Raw genomic sequence first — 17,253 nt, forward strand, 5'->3', positions numbered from 1 at the left:
AACATGCCCCTCTGCCTTCAGAGATCTATGGACACACAAGCCAAGGTCCCTTTGTTCCTCAGAACTTCCTAGTGTCACGCCGTTCATTGAATACTTCCTTGTCAAATTACTCCTTCCAAAGTGTATCACCTCACACTTGTCAGGGTTAAATTCCATCTGTCACTTATCTGCCCATTTGACCATCCTGTCTATATCTTCCTGTAGTCCAAGACACTCAACCTCATTGTTAACCGCCCAGCCAATCTTTGTGTCATCCATAAACTTACTAATCCTACCCCCCACATAGTCATCTATGTCGTTCATATAAATAACGAATAATGGGGGACCCAGCACAGATCCCTGTGGTACGCCACTGGACACTGGCTTCCAGTCACTAAAGCATCCTTCTGTCATCACCCTCTGTCTCCTACAAATAAGCCAATTTTGAATCCACCTTATCAAATTGCCCTGTATCCCATGTGCATTTGCCTTCTTTATAAGTCTCCCATGGGAGACCTTGTCAAAGGCTTTGCTGAAATCCATATAAACTACATCAACTACACTACCCTCATCTACACACCTGGTCACCTCCTCAAAAAATTCAATCAAATTTGTTAGGCATGACCTCCCTCTGACAAAGCCATGCTGACTATCCCTGATCAAACCTTGCCTCTCCAAGTGGAGATAGATTCTCTCCTTCAGAATTTTCTCCAATAGTTTCCCTACCACTGACATGAGACTCACTGGCTTGTAGTTCCCTGGCTTATCTCTACAACTTTTCTTAAATAGTTGATCCACATTAGCTGTTCTCCAGTCCACTGGCACCTTCCCTGTGGCAAGAAAATTAGGGTCAGAGCCCTGCAATCTCCCCCGTTGCCTACCTCAGCAGTCTGGGACACAAATCATCCAGACCTGGAGATTTGTCCACTTTTAAGCCTGCCAACACCTCCAATACCTTGTCACTCCCTATCTCAATTTGCTCAAGAACCTCGCAGTTCCACTCCCCAAGCTCCGTACCTTCATCCTCATTCTCTTGGGTGAAGACGGATGTGCAGTATTCGTTCAACACTCTACCGATGTCCTCTGGCTCCATCCATAGATTGGTCCCTAATGGGCCCTACTCTTTCCCTGGTTATCCTTTTCCCATTGATATACTTATAGAATATCTTGGGATTTTCCCCTCTTTTACCAGCCAGAGTTTTCTCATATCCTCTCTTTGCTCTTCTAATTGCTATCTTAAGCTCTGCCCTGCACTTTCTGTACTCCACTAATGCCTCTGCTGATTTGCTCCCCTTGTACCTGCTAAAGGCCCCTCTCTTTTTCCTTCTCATTGTATCCTGAATATCTCTGGTCATCCATGGTTCTCTGGGCTTGTTACTCCTTCCTATCACCCTAGAGGGAACATGTTGAGCCTGAACACTCCCCATTTGCTCCTCTGTAGATTTCCCCACAAGTAACTGTTCCCAGTCTATCTTGGCCAGATCCTGCCTTATTTTACTAAAATCATTTTACTAAAATCCACTCTCCCCCAATCCTAAACATTTTTTTGCCACTTTTCTATTTCTTTGTCCATAACAAACTTAAACTGTACCATGTTGTGGTCACTATCAGTAAGATGCTCGCCCACCATCACCCCAGCCACCTGTCCGGCTTCATTCCCCAGAATTAGGTCCAGCAATCCGTCCCTTGTTGGACCCTCTACATATTGACCTAAAAAGTTCTCCTGTACACATTTCAAGAAATCCACTCCAGCCAAGCCCAATTAATATTGGGATGAACTAACATTTAGATAGACAACATTTAGACTAACGTGGGCCAGGTTTTGTCAACCCATCCTCATTTCTTCCATGCCGCGAGCTCCTAGGGAGTTGTGTGACCTCTTACTTATTTTCCATGATCATGTGGCTGTGATTGGGAGAACAAGGTTTTGGATACTATAGGTACTATTTCTCTAATACCTTTTCATTGTACACAATGTTCTGCTTTCTAGTAGAATAATTCATAACTAAGATTAGTGTGCATTATACATCATGTATGTTGCCTGTAGGTCAAAGTTGCTGATTTAAGATTGCAATAAACCTGTATTTTTAATTGCACTTAATAATATTTCCTTCACTTTCTTAGATCCAAGCCTGAGTATTACAGCAACAGAGGAGAAACCAGTATCCACGCGAGGCAACACCTTTGAGATGGTCTGTAGTGTTTCTGCAGAGCATGTTGAAGTTCCTCATTACTCTGTGGCTATAGCGATGAATGAACCAGCTTTTACTGATGCAAAGGACAGCAAAATGCTTATCTCGTTGACCAGGGACTCAGTGGTTAAACTGGAGAGATGGGATGACCAGGACCGATCAGAGGATGTTGTTCTGGAAAAAGTCGGTGATGAGGAGTTCCGTTTCCGACTGTACAGGACCCAATTTTCCGATGAAGGATCATATTACTGTATTGTCCAAGCATGGGCTCCAGACACAAATGGGCAGTGGTCTGAAGTAGTTGCAAATTCGTCCAACACTGTAGCAGTTGCCTTTAAAACAGCAGGTAGGTTCTGAATTTAATCACCCAATTGGCAGAGTCATCAGCAGATGAAATATTAGTGTACATATCTTTTAATCTTTCAGATATGGCTCTACAGAAGACTGCTGACTGTAAATTAAACTTTTTATGCATGAATGGTTTGGTAGTTTAGAATCTGGAAACCTTATCATTTTGGTTACAGTACTGTGGGGAGATTTCAAAGAGAGGGTAGAAAGTAATAAAGATTGACCTGGATAATTTGTATCTCAACATTGCAGGTTTAGTTGATAAACTGGCAGAGAATTAGGAGCAGCTTACTTGGCTTCTGACAACTAGGAAATCATGGACAATGTGGACCATCTACACAGGGAGCGATTTAAACATGAAAGTAGCTGCGTTTTTTAAATCAAAACTCTTAATGAATAAATCTTAATTTAAAAGAAATGAGATTCTGCAAATGTGTAATTAAACTTATTGTATACAATAATACAAGGACAAATTCTCCTATAACTCATTAGATATTTGAAATCTTTCTGCAGGAGAATCCCAGCTATTTAACTTTATGCATATCATGGTGCCCTGAGAGAAGAAATAGGCCTGAATTTTTGCCACGTTGGGTAAGCTTAGTGAAGGGGGGAGGGGGGGCGCTCCCAGCATAATACGAGGAAGGAGGAGGGAGAGTTGGGTCCAGTGCAGAGCTGTCTCGGAGATTGAAGTGCTATTGAAAACAATAAATAAATTTAATGAAATATGTTTTTATTTTTCAGAATTTTTCATTTAATTTGCAAAAGCTTTAAGAAACCTCAACCAGCTCGTGGATGAGGTATCCTAAAAAAAGTAAAGCCTTTTTGCCTGCCTGCCTGCCAACCGTTGGGTTGGATGGGCAGCGTAAACTTGACATTAATTACTTTGTTAATGTCCTTAATAGGCCTATCAATTATCGGCGGGCACACAGCCGACTCTGGCACGTGCCCACCGAACAAAACATCACGAGACAGCGCAATGATGTCGGGGCGCATGCCCGACATCGCGCGTCATTTTACGTGCCGGGCCCGCCCCTGCATGCCGACTATAAAATCCTGGTCATAAAGTTTAAATTCACACCCCCATTAAGTTGCATCCATTTCTAAGTTGCTGCAATAACATGTTGCTGTTCCAGTTTAGGATTTATGTCTTGAGTGGACATTAAAGATAGCATTGGCCAGTTCACCATCAGAAATCTGATGCTTATCCCTTAGCTAACTCCAGTAAACCTGATTATTTGATCCCAGTGTCGTGCGTGGGATATTGTGGACAAATTCCCCACTGCATTTCCTTACATTATGGCACTGGCTACTCTTCTGAAGTACTTTGGCTGTGAATCGCTTTGGATCACCATGAAGACACTCTATAAATACAGTAAAATTCTGTTTTCCGACACTCTACCAACCAGAATTCTGTAATAATCAGAATTCTGGGGTCAGGCCTGTTAACTTTTTTTTGACTGAAGATGTCAAACTCTGTGGCAGTTGCTATTGGCGGGCTTGTCCTCTCTCTGATCTCAGCCTCCCACTGTTCTGCAGCACCATCTCCCCTCACTTGATTCATCTGCTCCTGTGCCTCTTGTGAGACCTCGATACCCTTGTGATCACCCTGGAGCTTTCTGATTGGATGAAACCACAGAACTCGCCTTACATCCACGGTTAACTGGCATATTTGATTAGCTGGCACCTCCCAGAACTGGAGCATGCTGGATAACAGGGGTTTTCCTGTCCCAGTTTCTCCTTCCTTGTCGCAAAAAATCAACACACAGTAAAATATAAGCACAAGTAGAATTGAATTGCCTGACCTGTGCTGTATGTGGTCCATGGGCTGTTGTGACATCAGACTTTTATAATCTGTTGATATAGAATATGATTTTATTTGTGACAAGAAATTGTAATCTAGACCGGGGGCCTGAAATTAGACATTTATCCAAATTGCACCAATGATCCCAGCATTACCATCTGGACAATCTTTACCTCTGTTTTTAAGGGGTTTGGAGATTTCCACATCTTATGGAACTGTTGTATTTTAAGAGTATCCATTTCCCGCCCAGGTTTAACCAGTTCAGTGTGGTATTGACCTTTGGTAGGTTGAGAAAGATAATGACAGATGATGTTGGAGATTTGATTTGAAATGGTTTGTTATGGGTCTTCACATCGAGTCATAATGAGATAACCCATGTATTTTTGATGTTCAAACTATAAGTTTCATTTAAACTTTTAGTCTGACCAGATGTATTTTGCAGTTCTGGAGCCTAATTACAGATCTGTGGGTTTCCCCTTTCTCTTTTAAATCTGTTTTGTTTGTAAAACCTTAAGGGACAGGATTTTCAGGTTGTTGGGTGGACGGACCTGGGAGTGGTCATGAAGCTGCCTGCGATTAACAGTCAGCCAGCATGAAACACATGCTGCAGCACTCAGCGCTCCCAGGGTGGGGGTGGGAGGAGGGCCAGCATGGAAATTCGAGCATGCACGTTCAGTGAGAGCTCCCTGAGGCACAGAGCTGCTTCAGGGAGCTGAAGATTTATAAACTCAAAAATTAAAAACTTTTTGTTAAAACATTTCCCCTCATGTAGGGACATGTTATGAATGAAATTTAAAAACTTTTATTTAATTTTTATTTGCTGTTGGAAACCTCATCCCACCCATGGATGAGGTTTCCTAAAAAATCCAAAGGCAGCTTGGCCTTTTTGCCTGCCTGCCAACCATAAGGTTGGACAGGCAGTGAAAAATTTCATTTAATTATTACTTTAATGGCATTAAGAGCCTGTTAATTGTCGACGCTGCGTTGCCGACTCCCGTGTGTGCCTACCGAACGAAATATCATGCGATGACGTCAGGACACTGGCCCGACATCGTGCGCCGTTTTGTGCTCGGGCAGGTCCTGCGTGTGCCCACCTGCTTAGCGCAAATTTCAGCCCTAATCCTTTTTATCCCTTCCCAACAGCCCCCCCAAACTTCTTTTTCATTATTCTCCAGTTCCACCTCCCCTTCCCCAATGCCATTCCTCTCTTTGCCTCATTTTGAAATACCATGTTACGTCTGCATTTTCAAAAGTCTTTGCTATCTCTTGCCCTGCATTCAGTTGTGTAAAATAAAATTCCATCAAATTTGATTCTTTCCTGGTTAAAAATTTGAATTCCAAATAAATGTTAAAACAAACATAAAATGTTTTCAAAAAAAAGTAACCAAAGCTCCTTGTGGAGTTTCAGCATGAATAAAACTTGTTCAACAAATCTTAGTATTAAAATAAGATGGGGAGGGGTGGAGGATTGGCAGAGCGGAGGGAGTTCAGTTGGGAGTAGTTGACTTTTCAAGTGTGTTTATTTGCTAAGAGCACAGTACAATTGATCTTTAAATTGAGTGCTTAATACTTAAAAATCTGTAAATGATTAATCCAGCTCCTACTTTACCAACATCTTCAGTGTGCTATGTTGAAATGTCATATAAACTGGGGATCATTTTTGAAACTATCTGCATTCCTGCAACAATTAAGGAGAGACTATAATTATTGTTGCAAGTGATTCGGAATACAGTGCCACCTGGGTTTTGATTCAGGTGGCTGTGTGTAGTTGTACCCTATTGTGATAGTTCAGCTCTATATTATTTTAGGTGCTACATTTATTTCTAGGTTCTCTTCATCAGTGCACATAGTTTCAGTTTTGGCAGTTCAGCTAGCTTTTATAGCTGAGTATATTGCCAAGTGAAACTCTTGTTGCATGTTATTTAAGACAGAAAATTAATAGATATGCTGTTTTCATGTTGCAGCTGGCATTACTGAAAAGGCACAGGTTCAGTTTATTCTTTTAAAGCTGCACCAGGACTGTCATAAGTGTTCTTACTATGAAGTTCAGGTTGATTTGTTGCTGGTTCAAATGTGATTGCTTTCACTTCACTTCTGTGAGCATTTAATTTAGCCCAAAGGGAGGAAATAAAAACATTCATACAGGAATAGATCGTGTAGATAGTCAGAACATTGTTATGACGTTGTGAGTAAAGCCACAACGCCGAGCTGGACAGACTGGACGTTCCAGCTTCAATTTCCAGTCTGCTCTGAGTTAGCTACAGGTTTGGGTTAGGCTGCAAGGCTCTGCATAGCTCGGTAGCTTTCTGACAATTCCCACCCAAAAAAACACTGCATTAAAAAGAGCCCTTCCTTCATAATTTTTTGTTGGGAATTAATGATGAAGGAAAAAACACGTTTTTAAGATGAAGTGTTGGAGGCCAACCTGTGCCAGCAGGACTGCATGTCAGCAAAAGTTCAGAGCCTTCAGGACAGGATGGGAGAAAACATGTTTAAAAATTAGCATTTCACTTTTGTGACCTGTGCTCACTGCTGCCCAGGCATAGCAGTGGTTGTTCAGCACATGAATCATACGTATAAATTATTCTCTCTCTTCCTTATAATAAGTGCAGTTCCAAAGTTTAAAATTGCATTTAAATTGATCACTGAGTATAATAAAATAAACCATTACTTGTCTATTAACTTTTCTCATTATGCTCTGTAGCTCCCCGGTTTAATGTAACTTTGCACTCTGAGAAGCCTCATGTATACCAAGGCGAGACTGTGGAAATGAACTGCACTGTTGATCTGTCGGACATACCTAACAACTCAGGTAATTTTAGCAACAGGTTATCATGGGTCCAGACTATTTCCCAAGAATAGGTTTGGCTGAAGGGCTCATGGTTTCAAGCAGATTGTGTTTGAAATCTTTAGGCAGCCATAATGAGTACTTCCACTAAACACCTGCTGCTGCTCAGGAATCTGCTGTGGTTTGTTTTTCATACAGCCCCACTCCTGTCCTCTTGCTCAGTATGCATGTGTCACATTGATTATGAACAACTTGCTGATGGAAAGTATTCTTCATTCTTCAAATGAATTCTCCCATCTTATTGCTTAGCCCCTGATATTGGTACATAAACTTCTTGGGTGCTTCTATTCAAGTCTTGCATCTCAAATGAAATATTGTTGAAATTTTATAGAAAGTTGATGAAACAGTGTAGTGGGGCAAAGTTCTAACCATGACTTATTCTGGTGGGAAGAGGTGATTGAAATGAGTTGTTGCTCTATTGAAGAGAAAATGGAAATTGAAATCTTGAATAAAATTTTTTTTTAAAAGAAAGATATGTTTTGTTTTCAAATTTGATCTCTTGGCAAACGTTTAAGTGGTGGTGTAGAAAAATCTGAAATGGAGGATTGTAATGGGTAAGGTAAGGGGTGCGGGAAGACCCTGTGGTATATTTTTAGAGATGGGAATCCAGACCAAAAAGGTCCTTTCCTCCCTGGTTAAATCGTTCCCTCTAGAACAATGCCTGTGATACATACAGAATGTTACATTGTCGGTAAATTATCGTTTTCTTTCTGTGAATCTAGTGGAGCTCTTTTAAAAATGAACATTGTGGACATTCTCACCATTATTTTCAAATTCCCTTCCTGGCCACTTTATTTCTATAACCTCCTTCAGCCCCTAAAACCTCTGGGATATCTGTGCTTTGCTAACTCTGGCCTCTTGTGCATCCCTGTTAATTTCTTTACCATTTGTGGCTATGTAGATCTCAAGCTCTGAAACTCCCTCTGTACACCTCTCTGCCTTTCTACCTTGCTTTCCTCCTTTAAGACATTCCTTGAAACCTACCTCTTTTTTGGCCAAGCTTTTGATCACATGACCTACTCTCCTTAACGTGGCTCAGTGTTATATTGAATACTCTTGTGAAGCACATTGGGGTTATTTATAACATTAAAAGGTACCATGTGCATATAAGTTTTTTTGTTGACTGCAGGCCCATGCTGGTTTTTCACACTCTTATGCAGGATAACATTGGAATACTTTATTCACATGAAGTACTTTGCTCTGCAACTTAACCCCTCCCCCATCCCTGGTAAAACTTTGTTTCAAAGGCCATTTAAAATACTTGCTCAGTGATGGGCAGTTGCACCTGCTTGTGGTATTCCTCAAGCACCCTCAGACACTGACTACATAAGGGCTTCTCTCTGGAGAGGTATGCTACATTTCAACTCCTTCTACTCAAATCCTATTTCACTCTCATTGGGACCAATGAGCAGTGTGTTGTATTGTAAATCCTATGACTTTGAGATTTTTGTAGAAGCATTTGACTTTGACTTGATTTTGTGAGTTTAATCTTTAATCACTCCTGCACTAAGTAACCTATTTAAACTCTTGAGTTATGTTTCTGCAGTCAGTAAATTTTTTTTAATATCTTGACCTTTTTTAGCTTTCAAAATACATACATCTTTCAAAATTAATTTCTCACTAATGAAAAATATATAAAACGATACAATATTTCTGCGTTTCTGTTTAGCAGCTGGGTAGCTAAGAAAATCAGAGAAATGAGCAGGCTGGAGCTCATTCAATGCAATGTTAAAATAGCAGCACGTACCTCACTGTATATTATGTGCAAACTCTATAACAACTTCAGATGAAGCCAGATGCACAATAGACAGCAGAAATCCCAAAGTTGCTGTCTTAAGGTGTGTCACTGCACCTGCTATTTGCATGATGCTATCTAGCTCCCAAATGAAATTCATTAAGCAGTGTAAAGTTGATCTACTTCCATGGTCAATATGGACTAAAGTTACGACTAAGTTAGAATGGGGCTGAAGTGAAGCAAGGAGTCTGTTTCAGGGCAATTTAAATTCCACACATATTTAAGTAATCACAGATTAGCTATCCATTTTTTAAAAACTGTTAATTAACTACTTGTCAATAACTCTGGCAGTAAAAAAATTAACTATTACAGTTCTGCAGTCTGTCTTTCAGGTTTTAATGGTTGGATATTTTTAAAACATGCAATTTAAAAATAAAAAACAATTTTTTTCTTTTTCCTTTCTGTCTTTAAACCAATCTTTTGTTTCCTCTCTCTTTCTCTTTCTGGACCTGATTTGACCCTGAATTCACCCATTCTCATTTTCATTTTCTCTCTGTGCTTTTTCTGTTTATTTCACAATCTTTCAATCTGATTGGTCAGAAAATACACAGTTGCTTGCCCTGTTAACATGGGTCCTAGATGCCTGGTTTTTCTCATTGTGACATCCAGCTCACACTTAGAGCAACTTGCCATGCAAAATGTTGATGAGATTAAACAGGCAAGGACAATTCTCACTAATGGCAGGTGCCATGGGATGCACTGCTACAGCAAATTATGGTCCAATGTATTACAGTGCAAATCTCAACTTTCACTAGGAACTTGTATTATTGTGACTGCTTTATGTACATTGGTGGTGTGTGTGTGCAACTACATACCCATAACCTAGTTGTGAACCGTTAATCTATATCATTTTGTTTTACCATGAAGTGTTGGTGAAAAGCATTTTTTGAGCATGACTTTGATTTTCTTAGCTTCCTTGCAGGGAGCTACTAACCTTCCCATGACTCCTCACTCTGCCATAACAGACTAATTCTCTCTCTCTCTCTCTCTCTCTTTCTGCAATCCAATTTGATTGCAATCATTAAGGATTACTCTAATCCGTTGAGCACTAACAGTCTCTACATTTCAACATATAATCATAATTTCTTTGACACCGCTGTACAATATTTCAGTCAAATCCTAGTGTTTCTAAGACGAGCAAGAAAACAGGGTACAAGGAAGGAACTGAGTCTTAGAGTTGAATTGAATTTGAATATGTCAATTATTATAATAATCCAATAATAAATTAAGTTTTTGGATTAATTGATCTCCCTCCTAGATGTTTTGTATGAGGTTGAATGGTTTGTGACCCAACGGTTCTCCAATGACACGACCCAAAGTCCTCTAGTGTCGATCGATCAGAGGTCAGTGGTGACATATCTGAAAGACAGTAGCACCAGTGACATCAGTGCTGAGCGAATCGGCATGCATGAGTTCCGTCTACGACTACACTGTTCTGAGAAGAATGTTGCCGGGGATTATTTCTGCACAGTCACACCTTGGATAAAATCGGAGACTGGAATGTGGCAGAAAATGCCTCCACAGCAATCTGATTCACTTTCCATACGTGTTGATATTTCAGGTTAGTTTTAGTTTGCTCATTAGGGGGATACCATTGAGCAAACTTTAAGTGCATTGTTCTTGCGGTTGGGGCTGCTTTCCAGTTTTCCTAGGGACTTCTTATTGTTTTTTCTTAAAAGAAAAGTCAAATGAAACCAGGAGAGGAAGGGGATTCAAATTTTTAACTTAATGAACATTTTGCTGGTTTATGTTGGTTTGTTCAAAAGTTTTTGAAACACACTGAGCAGTCTAATCTCTTTTCTGACTTTCATTGGGTACTGGAAATGAGATGCATCATTCTATATGAGGTTATACGTCCAAGTTCATATCGCACCAAAGCGATATGCATATTTGGGGAATTGTTTATGTTGGCAAATCAAAGGGAGAAAAACAGTCTTGCAATTGTAAATTTGTCAAGGAAATTGATTTTAAAAGCTGAAAGCAAAAATTACCATTGTGTGGTGAATGTTCTGTTCTCCTTGCCTGCATTATTAGTATGATTGCTTTGTTTCCAATGTAAGTTATGTCCTTTTTTCTGAAACTGTAGTCTTCTGTGAACTTGGAGGGAAACTTGAAAGGCTATTCCACTGTTGGTGGCATCACAGCCAAATTCTTCACAGTGTATACAGATACTAAGTCACTCACTTTTCCAAATGAATCAATGGATGGGAAGCAAGAGTAATAACCCTTTTAATTTTTCGTCTTCCACTTCTCCTTACCCAGCTCAAGGACAGTAAAGCCATTGTAGTGCTTGGTAGAACTTAACTTATAAGGACCAAAGTTCAAGTCTGTAGAACTTGTTGTTAAACCAGGCAGTATCTTTAAACATTACATGATCAAGAAAAGCCCTTCATTCATTTCAGAACACCAAGATCGACCCTCCAAAGGCAAGTTTAGCAGACAATAGTTGGCCCTTGTACCAGTGATGTTTCAACCTTTTAACCCTTTTGGCCTTAATGCAGCAATTTTTTTTATAAAAGCTGTTTGAGGACATAAATAAGAAGTGGCTTTTATAAATAACCAAGGATCACTGGTTTGGTTCAAAATACTTACAGATTTCTTTGGTCATTTTATGCATATATAGGCTGCAGTTTGAACTCTGGGCAGAATGCAGTGTTTGTGATCCACTGTTTGCCACCTAAGGGAAGAAATTTTCCTGATCTATAAACATTGGATTGTCCAGGTGCAGCAAATGCTAGAAAATCAAGCAGGTTGGAATGCATGCTTGTGAAGGAACCTGCACATTTTTATTTTTATCTTTTTTTGCTCAATTTAACACAAATGCTGCAATGCTGGTAGGTTCTTTTACAAGAATGTTTTCCGATCCAACACCTCCCCCACCCCACAATTGTGGAATTCACTGTGCCTGCCAGGCCAGTGCATCAGGATGCTTGTGGTAGAATAGCTCTTTTTTTTGTGTCCCAGTCTATTTTGAGATTGTGACATCTTGAAGGCAGTAAAGCAGTGTTGTGAGGAGAACGTTTCTATGACAACATAATAATTGCTCATCTTGTGAAAGTAAGCATGTAATAAAAGCTGGTCTGATTACATGGCTGGGATTTCTTGCAGCTGTGACATTGATATTGAGCTCAGAAACAGAAAATACGGCACATAATCCTCACATTGACAGCATATAGACACACACATTCTCTTTAGTGTTTTCTGAATGATTTTTGTTGTGTTGCTTGTCCAAGAATAATAAAAAATCAGTGGACTTTTAGATCAAGCTAGCCTGTTTGACAGTATATCATCCAGAGATACACACTTAACGGATGCAGAGAGGGATGAGTCAGCTGGCCTCCTTTTAGCCATAATTATTTTGTGATCGCTCAATTATCAACATTGTTGCACAAGATATTCCTAGTTTTGAAGTGCCTTTTTATGTATAATTGTAAAGTCACTTGTTCACACATGACTCAAACCTGGTTGGAAACAAGTAATATAGCAATAAACATATTGCGTAGAAATAAGGGAAAGATAAACAAATCAAGTAAAACGGTGAGAAATTTTTTAAGTATAGACATTTAATGCGAAATGAGGTATAAAGGCAGTATTAAAGACCAAAAGAATGATTAGGCAGCTGAGAAAGAGCGAATAGAAGTAGGACTCAAATACAATTCAGAAACCCTGGACAGGAATGGTGCTAGAATAGAATTGAGTATTTGCATATTGTAGTGAGGAGATAATGAGACCAAAAGAACATGTACTAATTGCTTCTTTTTCCCCTTAACTTTCCCCTTTCTCTCATTCCCTCCCCTCTAGTGCTAGATTCCTTTAAGGTGCCTTTGATGTATGGGATTGTTGTCGCCTTATTAATTGGAATTCTCGCTTGTGCAATCGGAAAGTGTGCTTCTCGATACTGCTCTGGGGAGAGAATTGCACCAAGATACGAGCAACACAGATTAATCCCGATGAGCACAGACTGAGACAATCTCTTGAAGTGTTGCAGAGTGACCATTGGATGAACTACAGAAACTACCTACGCTCTGCAATTTGGGGAGGTAGAGAGCAGATGTTGAGGAGGTGTCATGTCTTTTTAGAATGTTAACATGTGCAATGATTGTAATTTTGTTTTTTAAAAGCCATGTTCAGATATTCAAGTGGGGTAAAAACACTTTGTGGGAATGTCAGTGTGATTTTGTTAATTATTTCTTTTTAAGTGCAGCAAGTGATACAATAGAGATACTGTCAGTGTTTCTCAACATCTGCCCATCTCTCTTTGTAGAGAAGATCTAACTCGAGCCATGTTTCCTTGGTCTCTGCTGGTCAGTCACCATTACTGTGGTTTCAGATTATTGATGGGCTGTGGGTGTAAACTGAATATTATTCTCTTGGATGGAAATATGGATGGAGATTTGTTCTGTGAATTCAAATTCAAAATTGCAGTGAAATATTAATTCAAGCAGAGTGCCAACTTCAACCAGCTTGCTTAAAAAGGCTGAAGCCAGTAAAATCAGCAACGTTAACACCATTCTGGAACAGTCTTTCATTTGGACGGAAGACTGACTGACTTGAAAGGAGACCAGTGGTTTCACTGCCATGAACTCAAATGGCCTGCAATGGAAGAGGAATTTTTTTTGGAGTGGTTAAAATGAGGGGCAGAGGTTCCATTACATACGATGCATTCCTAAGACACTTGAGAGAGAGAGAGAGAATAATTGTGCAACTGTTTATTGCTGCCTTTGAACGTGTGCAATGTGCAGGTTGAAATTTACACTAGAGGATATTGATCTTGACACAGTCTGCTCCAGTACAGCACAATTCAATCTGATTTTGATACAAAACATCTGCTTTGGCATCAGTATAGCTTATGTAATTTAAGGTGGTGTTACAATTAATGCAGTTTTACAGAAAATAAAAACGCAGTCTAAATTGTTGACTGCTGCTGTATTGGCATTGGGGCAAATGATTCAGTATGGGTGACATCACAATAAATAGATTTTTACACTTCCTGCATACAGCACACATTTTGTTCTGGTACTTTATAATATTTTTAACCTTTATTTTAAAAAAAGATCCAGAGATGGGCTGGTTTCTAAACTGTTTTCATTTGCCATGAACGTGGTGCACTTATCAGTCCTATATTTGCACTTGCAAGACTAGTCCAGCAGAAGACCATTTTATCCCTGGTTAAGCAGTTCTGAAAACAGACATGCTTCCAGGCTTACCACAGCTCACCAAAGAATCTTAATGCTGATACTGGCAAGACAGAATGAGGAATCTCATTGATTGTCTCTTCCTCTCATTTTGCATACCTGAGTGGGCAGTTGGGGAATAAGATCAATGGCTCTATTTCCTTCCTCTATAACTGATCTCTGCAGTGGAAAAATGAAGTTGAATGAAGAGGCCTACTTGCTGCATGTCTGCCTCTAACAGCACTATCGTGGATTTTCCTCTTGCCCTAGCTGGGAAGGCAGTTGGCTGCCCCTTCATCACCTCATCACATTAATGATGGCCGAGGGTAAAGTCCAAGAAATCCACCCAATTCCCCTCATTCTATTGCTACAGTGACTGCTAGAAGAGGGGTAATAGTAGAGATCTTGGGGCAGCATTGCAAGGCCTGTTGAAACTGTTCTTGGAGGGAGTGGACTCAGTAGTGGAAGCCTCTCCTTTTCCAGGGCAAATAACCTTGGCAACTGTGGCATGGCTATATAATCATTCCCTCCTGCCGGCGGCAGCAGCTTTCACTGCCAGGAACCTCGCCTACATTGCTAAAGTGCACCATCCCATTAAAATGAAAGTCCAGCTTCATACTCCCCTCAGGTAATGAACCTACCCTGGACAGAAATCTGGGCCTGAATGTTTGTTTGTGGAACAGTACAATGGCCACACACTACTGGCCATTCACTTGCAGGATGAGTGAAGCATGTTAGTTAAGAGCCTCAATGGAAGAAAACAGTCAAGTACAACACAAGCTTTCTATTGTCTCCAGCATTCTAAGTTAAGCAAAGAATTGCTTTTGTGGTCTGGGTGCCTATGTGGTTTTGCTGTGTACAGGTTAGTAAGTAAGCCAAGTGCCAAAGTCACTTAGTGAGAATTACTACTGTAACACTACAAAAAGACACTTCAACAATTAATTGAATGACTGAAATACACCAGTAAAAACTAGTATTTTTAAATTAATTTTGCTTAACATTTTGTTAAAAGTAGTGACTTTTATACAATTGCACTTAAACCTATAATGTTAGCAACTAATCATAACCACTATTTGATCTCCAGTTGTTCATTTAATTGATTTTCTCCTGTTAAAATTGTTTTTTTAACCAAGGAAATCATAATTCTTCCTATCAGATTTAGTAGCAATACAGTTGTTATCTGACTTCTTGTATATTCTGGTATTTTCTGTTGTTACTTCGGATTTCCAAATTGTGCAGTGTTTTATTTTGTGTCAAATAATCAATTATTTAGATGATGATAAAATGAACCAGCCAGCCATTGTGAAATACACCACTGTCAGAATTAACCTCCTGGTGGATTGCTGGAGTATTGTATGCACTGGAGCTGAGATCTAAGGCAGGAGTTTGAGATATTCAAATTTCCGTCCCCAATTGTGTTTTTTCTGGAACTTAAGTCATTTTCGAGTGGCTTTGCTGCCGACACTTATAGAATGTGACACACACATGTTTTTTATTCTGGCACTAGCTTTTGTAAGGAAGCAGCACGTTAAATTCTTAAAACAATTCTCAAAACAAAGCCTGTTTAGAAATGATCCAGGGGTATGTATGGTGATTGCGTCTTACAGGGTTTGTGGTGGGTGGTGAGTGGAGGGGAATGTGTTAATCAGTTTGAACCACCTCCCTATTGAATTTTTAAAAAAAAAGACTTCAGATGCCACTTAGCAATTGACGTTTACTCTGTGGCCGTTTAAATTCACACTCACACTTGTAGGTAGTAGTGTTAGAAAAGATCTAACAGAAATGTTACTCATTATCAGAAGTAAATTACCAGGCTGTACACAGCCAGTTTAAAATTGGCCACATTTCCAAAGGATGTATCCATGCCATGCCCACTTGTGTACACATTCTGAGAGGAAACTCATCCTGCAAGTGAATGGCCAGATTTTTAATCTTAAAATCCGCTCCCCAAGCCTAGGCTTTGCTGAGTGATTTCCTGTCAAGGTAATTTTCGGTACATCGCATTTTGTTGCCACATTCTGGTGCCCAATTGCAAAAAACCACTCATTTTCCTTTATCATTTCTTGAAATATTATTTCAACTGTTAAAAGAACCTGACATATCCTCTTCAGGGTACTGATCTGAACAGTTATTTTGGACTTAGAGATTTCCTAAACATATTCTTTTGGCAATTGCCTTGCACATGTGGGTTAATCAAATGTCAGTGTAAAATCAAAAGGACAAAAAAATAGTAAAACTAAAATTGTTAAAACATGCAAAATCTTAGGAACATATGTTTTTTTTTAAAAAAAATTGTTTAAACTTCTGTGCAAATTTCCAGGAGCATTTCTTACAACAGTAAGTTGCATTTTTTTTTTCAAATGTATGTACATAAGACACTTAAAGTTTTGTGTTAATTAAAGTTTGCTTATGGTTTGTATTCATCTGATTGCTGAATGTTTCTCGAAAGGTTTCATTCCTTACTAGTAAATCTCTTGTGGCATTGCTTAGAGACAAATGTAAAAATATTTGAGCCTATCTCCCAGTAACTGGTTCTCCTGTCTTCCACTCTCTGGTCTTTTCTATTCCCTCCACACCTCCCCCTCCCTGTCTTCCATCACAACCTTTTTCCCTTTGTTTTGCCTGTGCAAAATGGAGGCAAAAAGGTTCAATTTGGCAGGACTATGCCTTGCTTCCAAAGGCTGTCTGAGATGTCTGATGCTATAGTAGCACAGGGTCTGTGTCACTTTTTTTTTGGTTCTTGTAACATTAAAGACCCATCCTAGCCCATCACAAAATACAGAATGTAGAGCCAGGAGAAATTGGAATGCTCCCCTTGGTTCTAAAGCACTTTTCTGTACTTCCTATCTCTTATCCTACTTCTCCTGAACACCCTCCCCACCCCAGGATCTTGCTGAGAGCTGGGCTGCTGTTGGTAGGGCAGCTGGTCTGATCAGCAACTACAGCATGTCAAAAATACCAAGCTTAAGTCAGAGGTGCAGCTGGTCCAGATAGAGGAGCTTGTGCTGTAGTGCCCCTCAGCCTGTAACATGACCATGAAATGATACAGAGAGAGGGAGAGAGTGGAACAGAAGGGATCCTGACCCCCTTGTAATCAGATGACCTGTCAGAGCGGA

At 39.8% G+C, this 17,253-nt stretch overlaps 1 protein-coding gene across 3 annotated transcripts in view; it reads left to right on the top strand.

The window, feature by feature from the left end:
- LOC121290733 (prostaglandin F2 receptor negative regulator-like) overlaps positions 1-16,556 on the top strand; it is a 123,592-nt gene extending 107,036 nt beyond the window's left edge. For all 3 annotated transcript variants that reach the window (XM_041211579.1, XM_041211580.1, XM_041211581.1), the window contains exons 6-9: positions 2,104-2,517; positions 7,025-7,132; positions 10,222-10,524; positions 12,765-16,556. In XM_041211579.1, the coding sequence (XP_041067513.1) occupies positions 2,104-2,517; positions 7,025-7,132; positions 10,222-10,524; positions 12,765-12,928 (989 nt within the window). In that variant the 3' untranslated portion in view covers positions 12,929-16,556. The remainder of the gene's footprint in view (positions 1-2,103; positions 2,518-7,024; positions 7,133-10,221; positions 10,525-12,764) is intronic.
- Positions 16,557-17,253: the final 697 nt, after the last annotated feature.

The sequence above is a fragment of the Carcharodon carcharias genome, chromosome 18 (assembly GCF_017639515.1).
Source record: "Carcharodon carcharias isolate sCarCar2 chromosome 18, sCarCar2.pri, whole genome shotgun sequence".
Classification (NCBI taxonomy): domain Eukaryota; kingdom Metazoa; phylum Chordata; class Chondrichthyes; order Lamniformes; family Lamnidae; genus Carcharodon; species Carcharodon carcharias.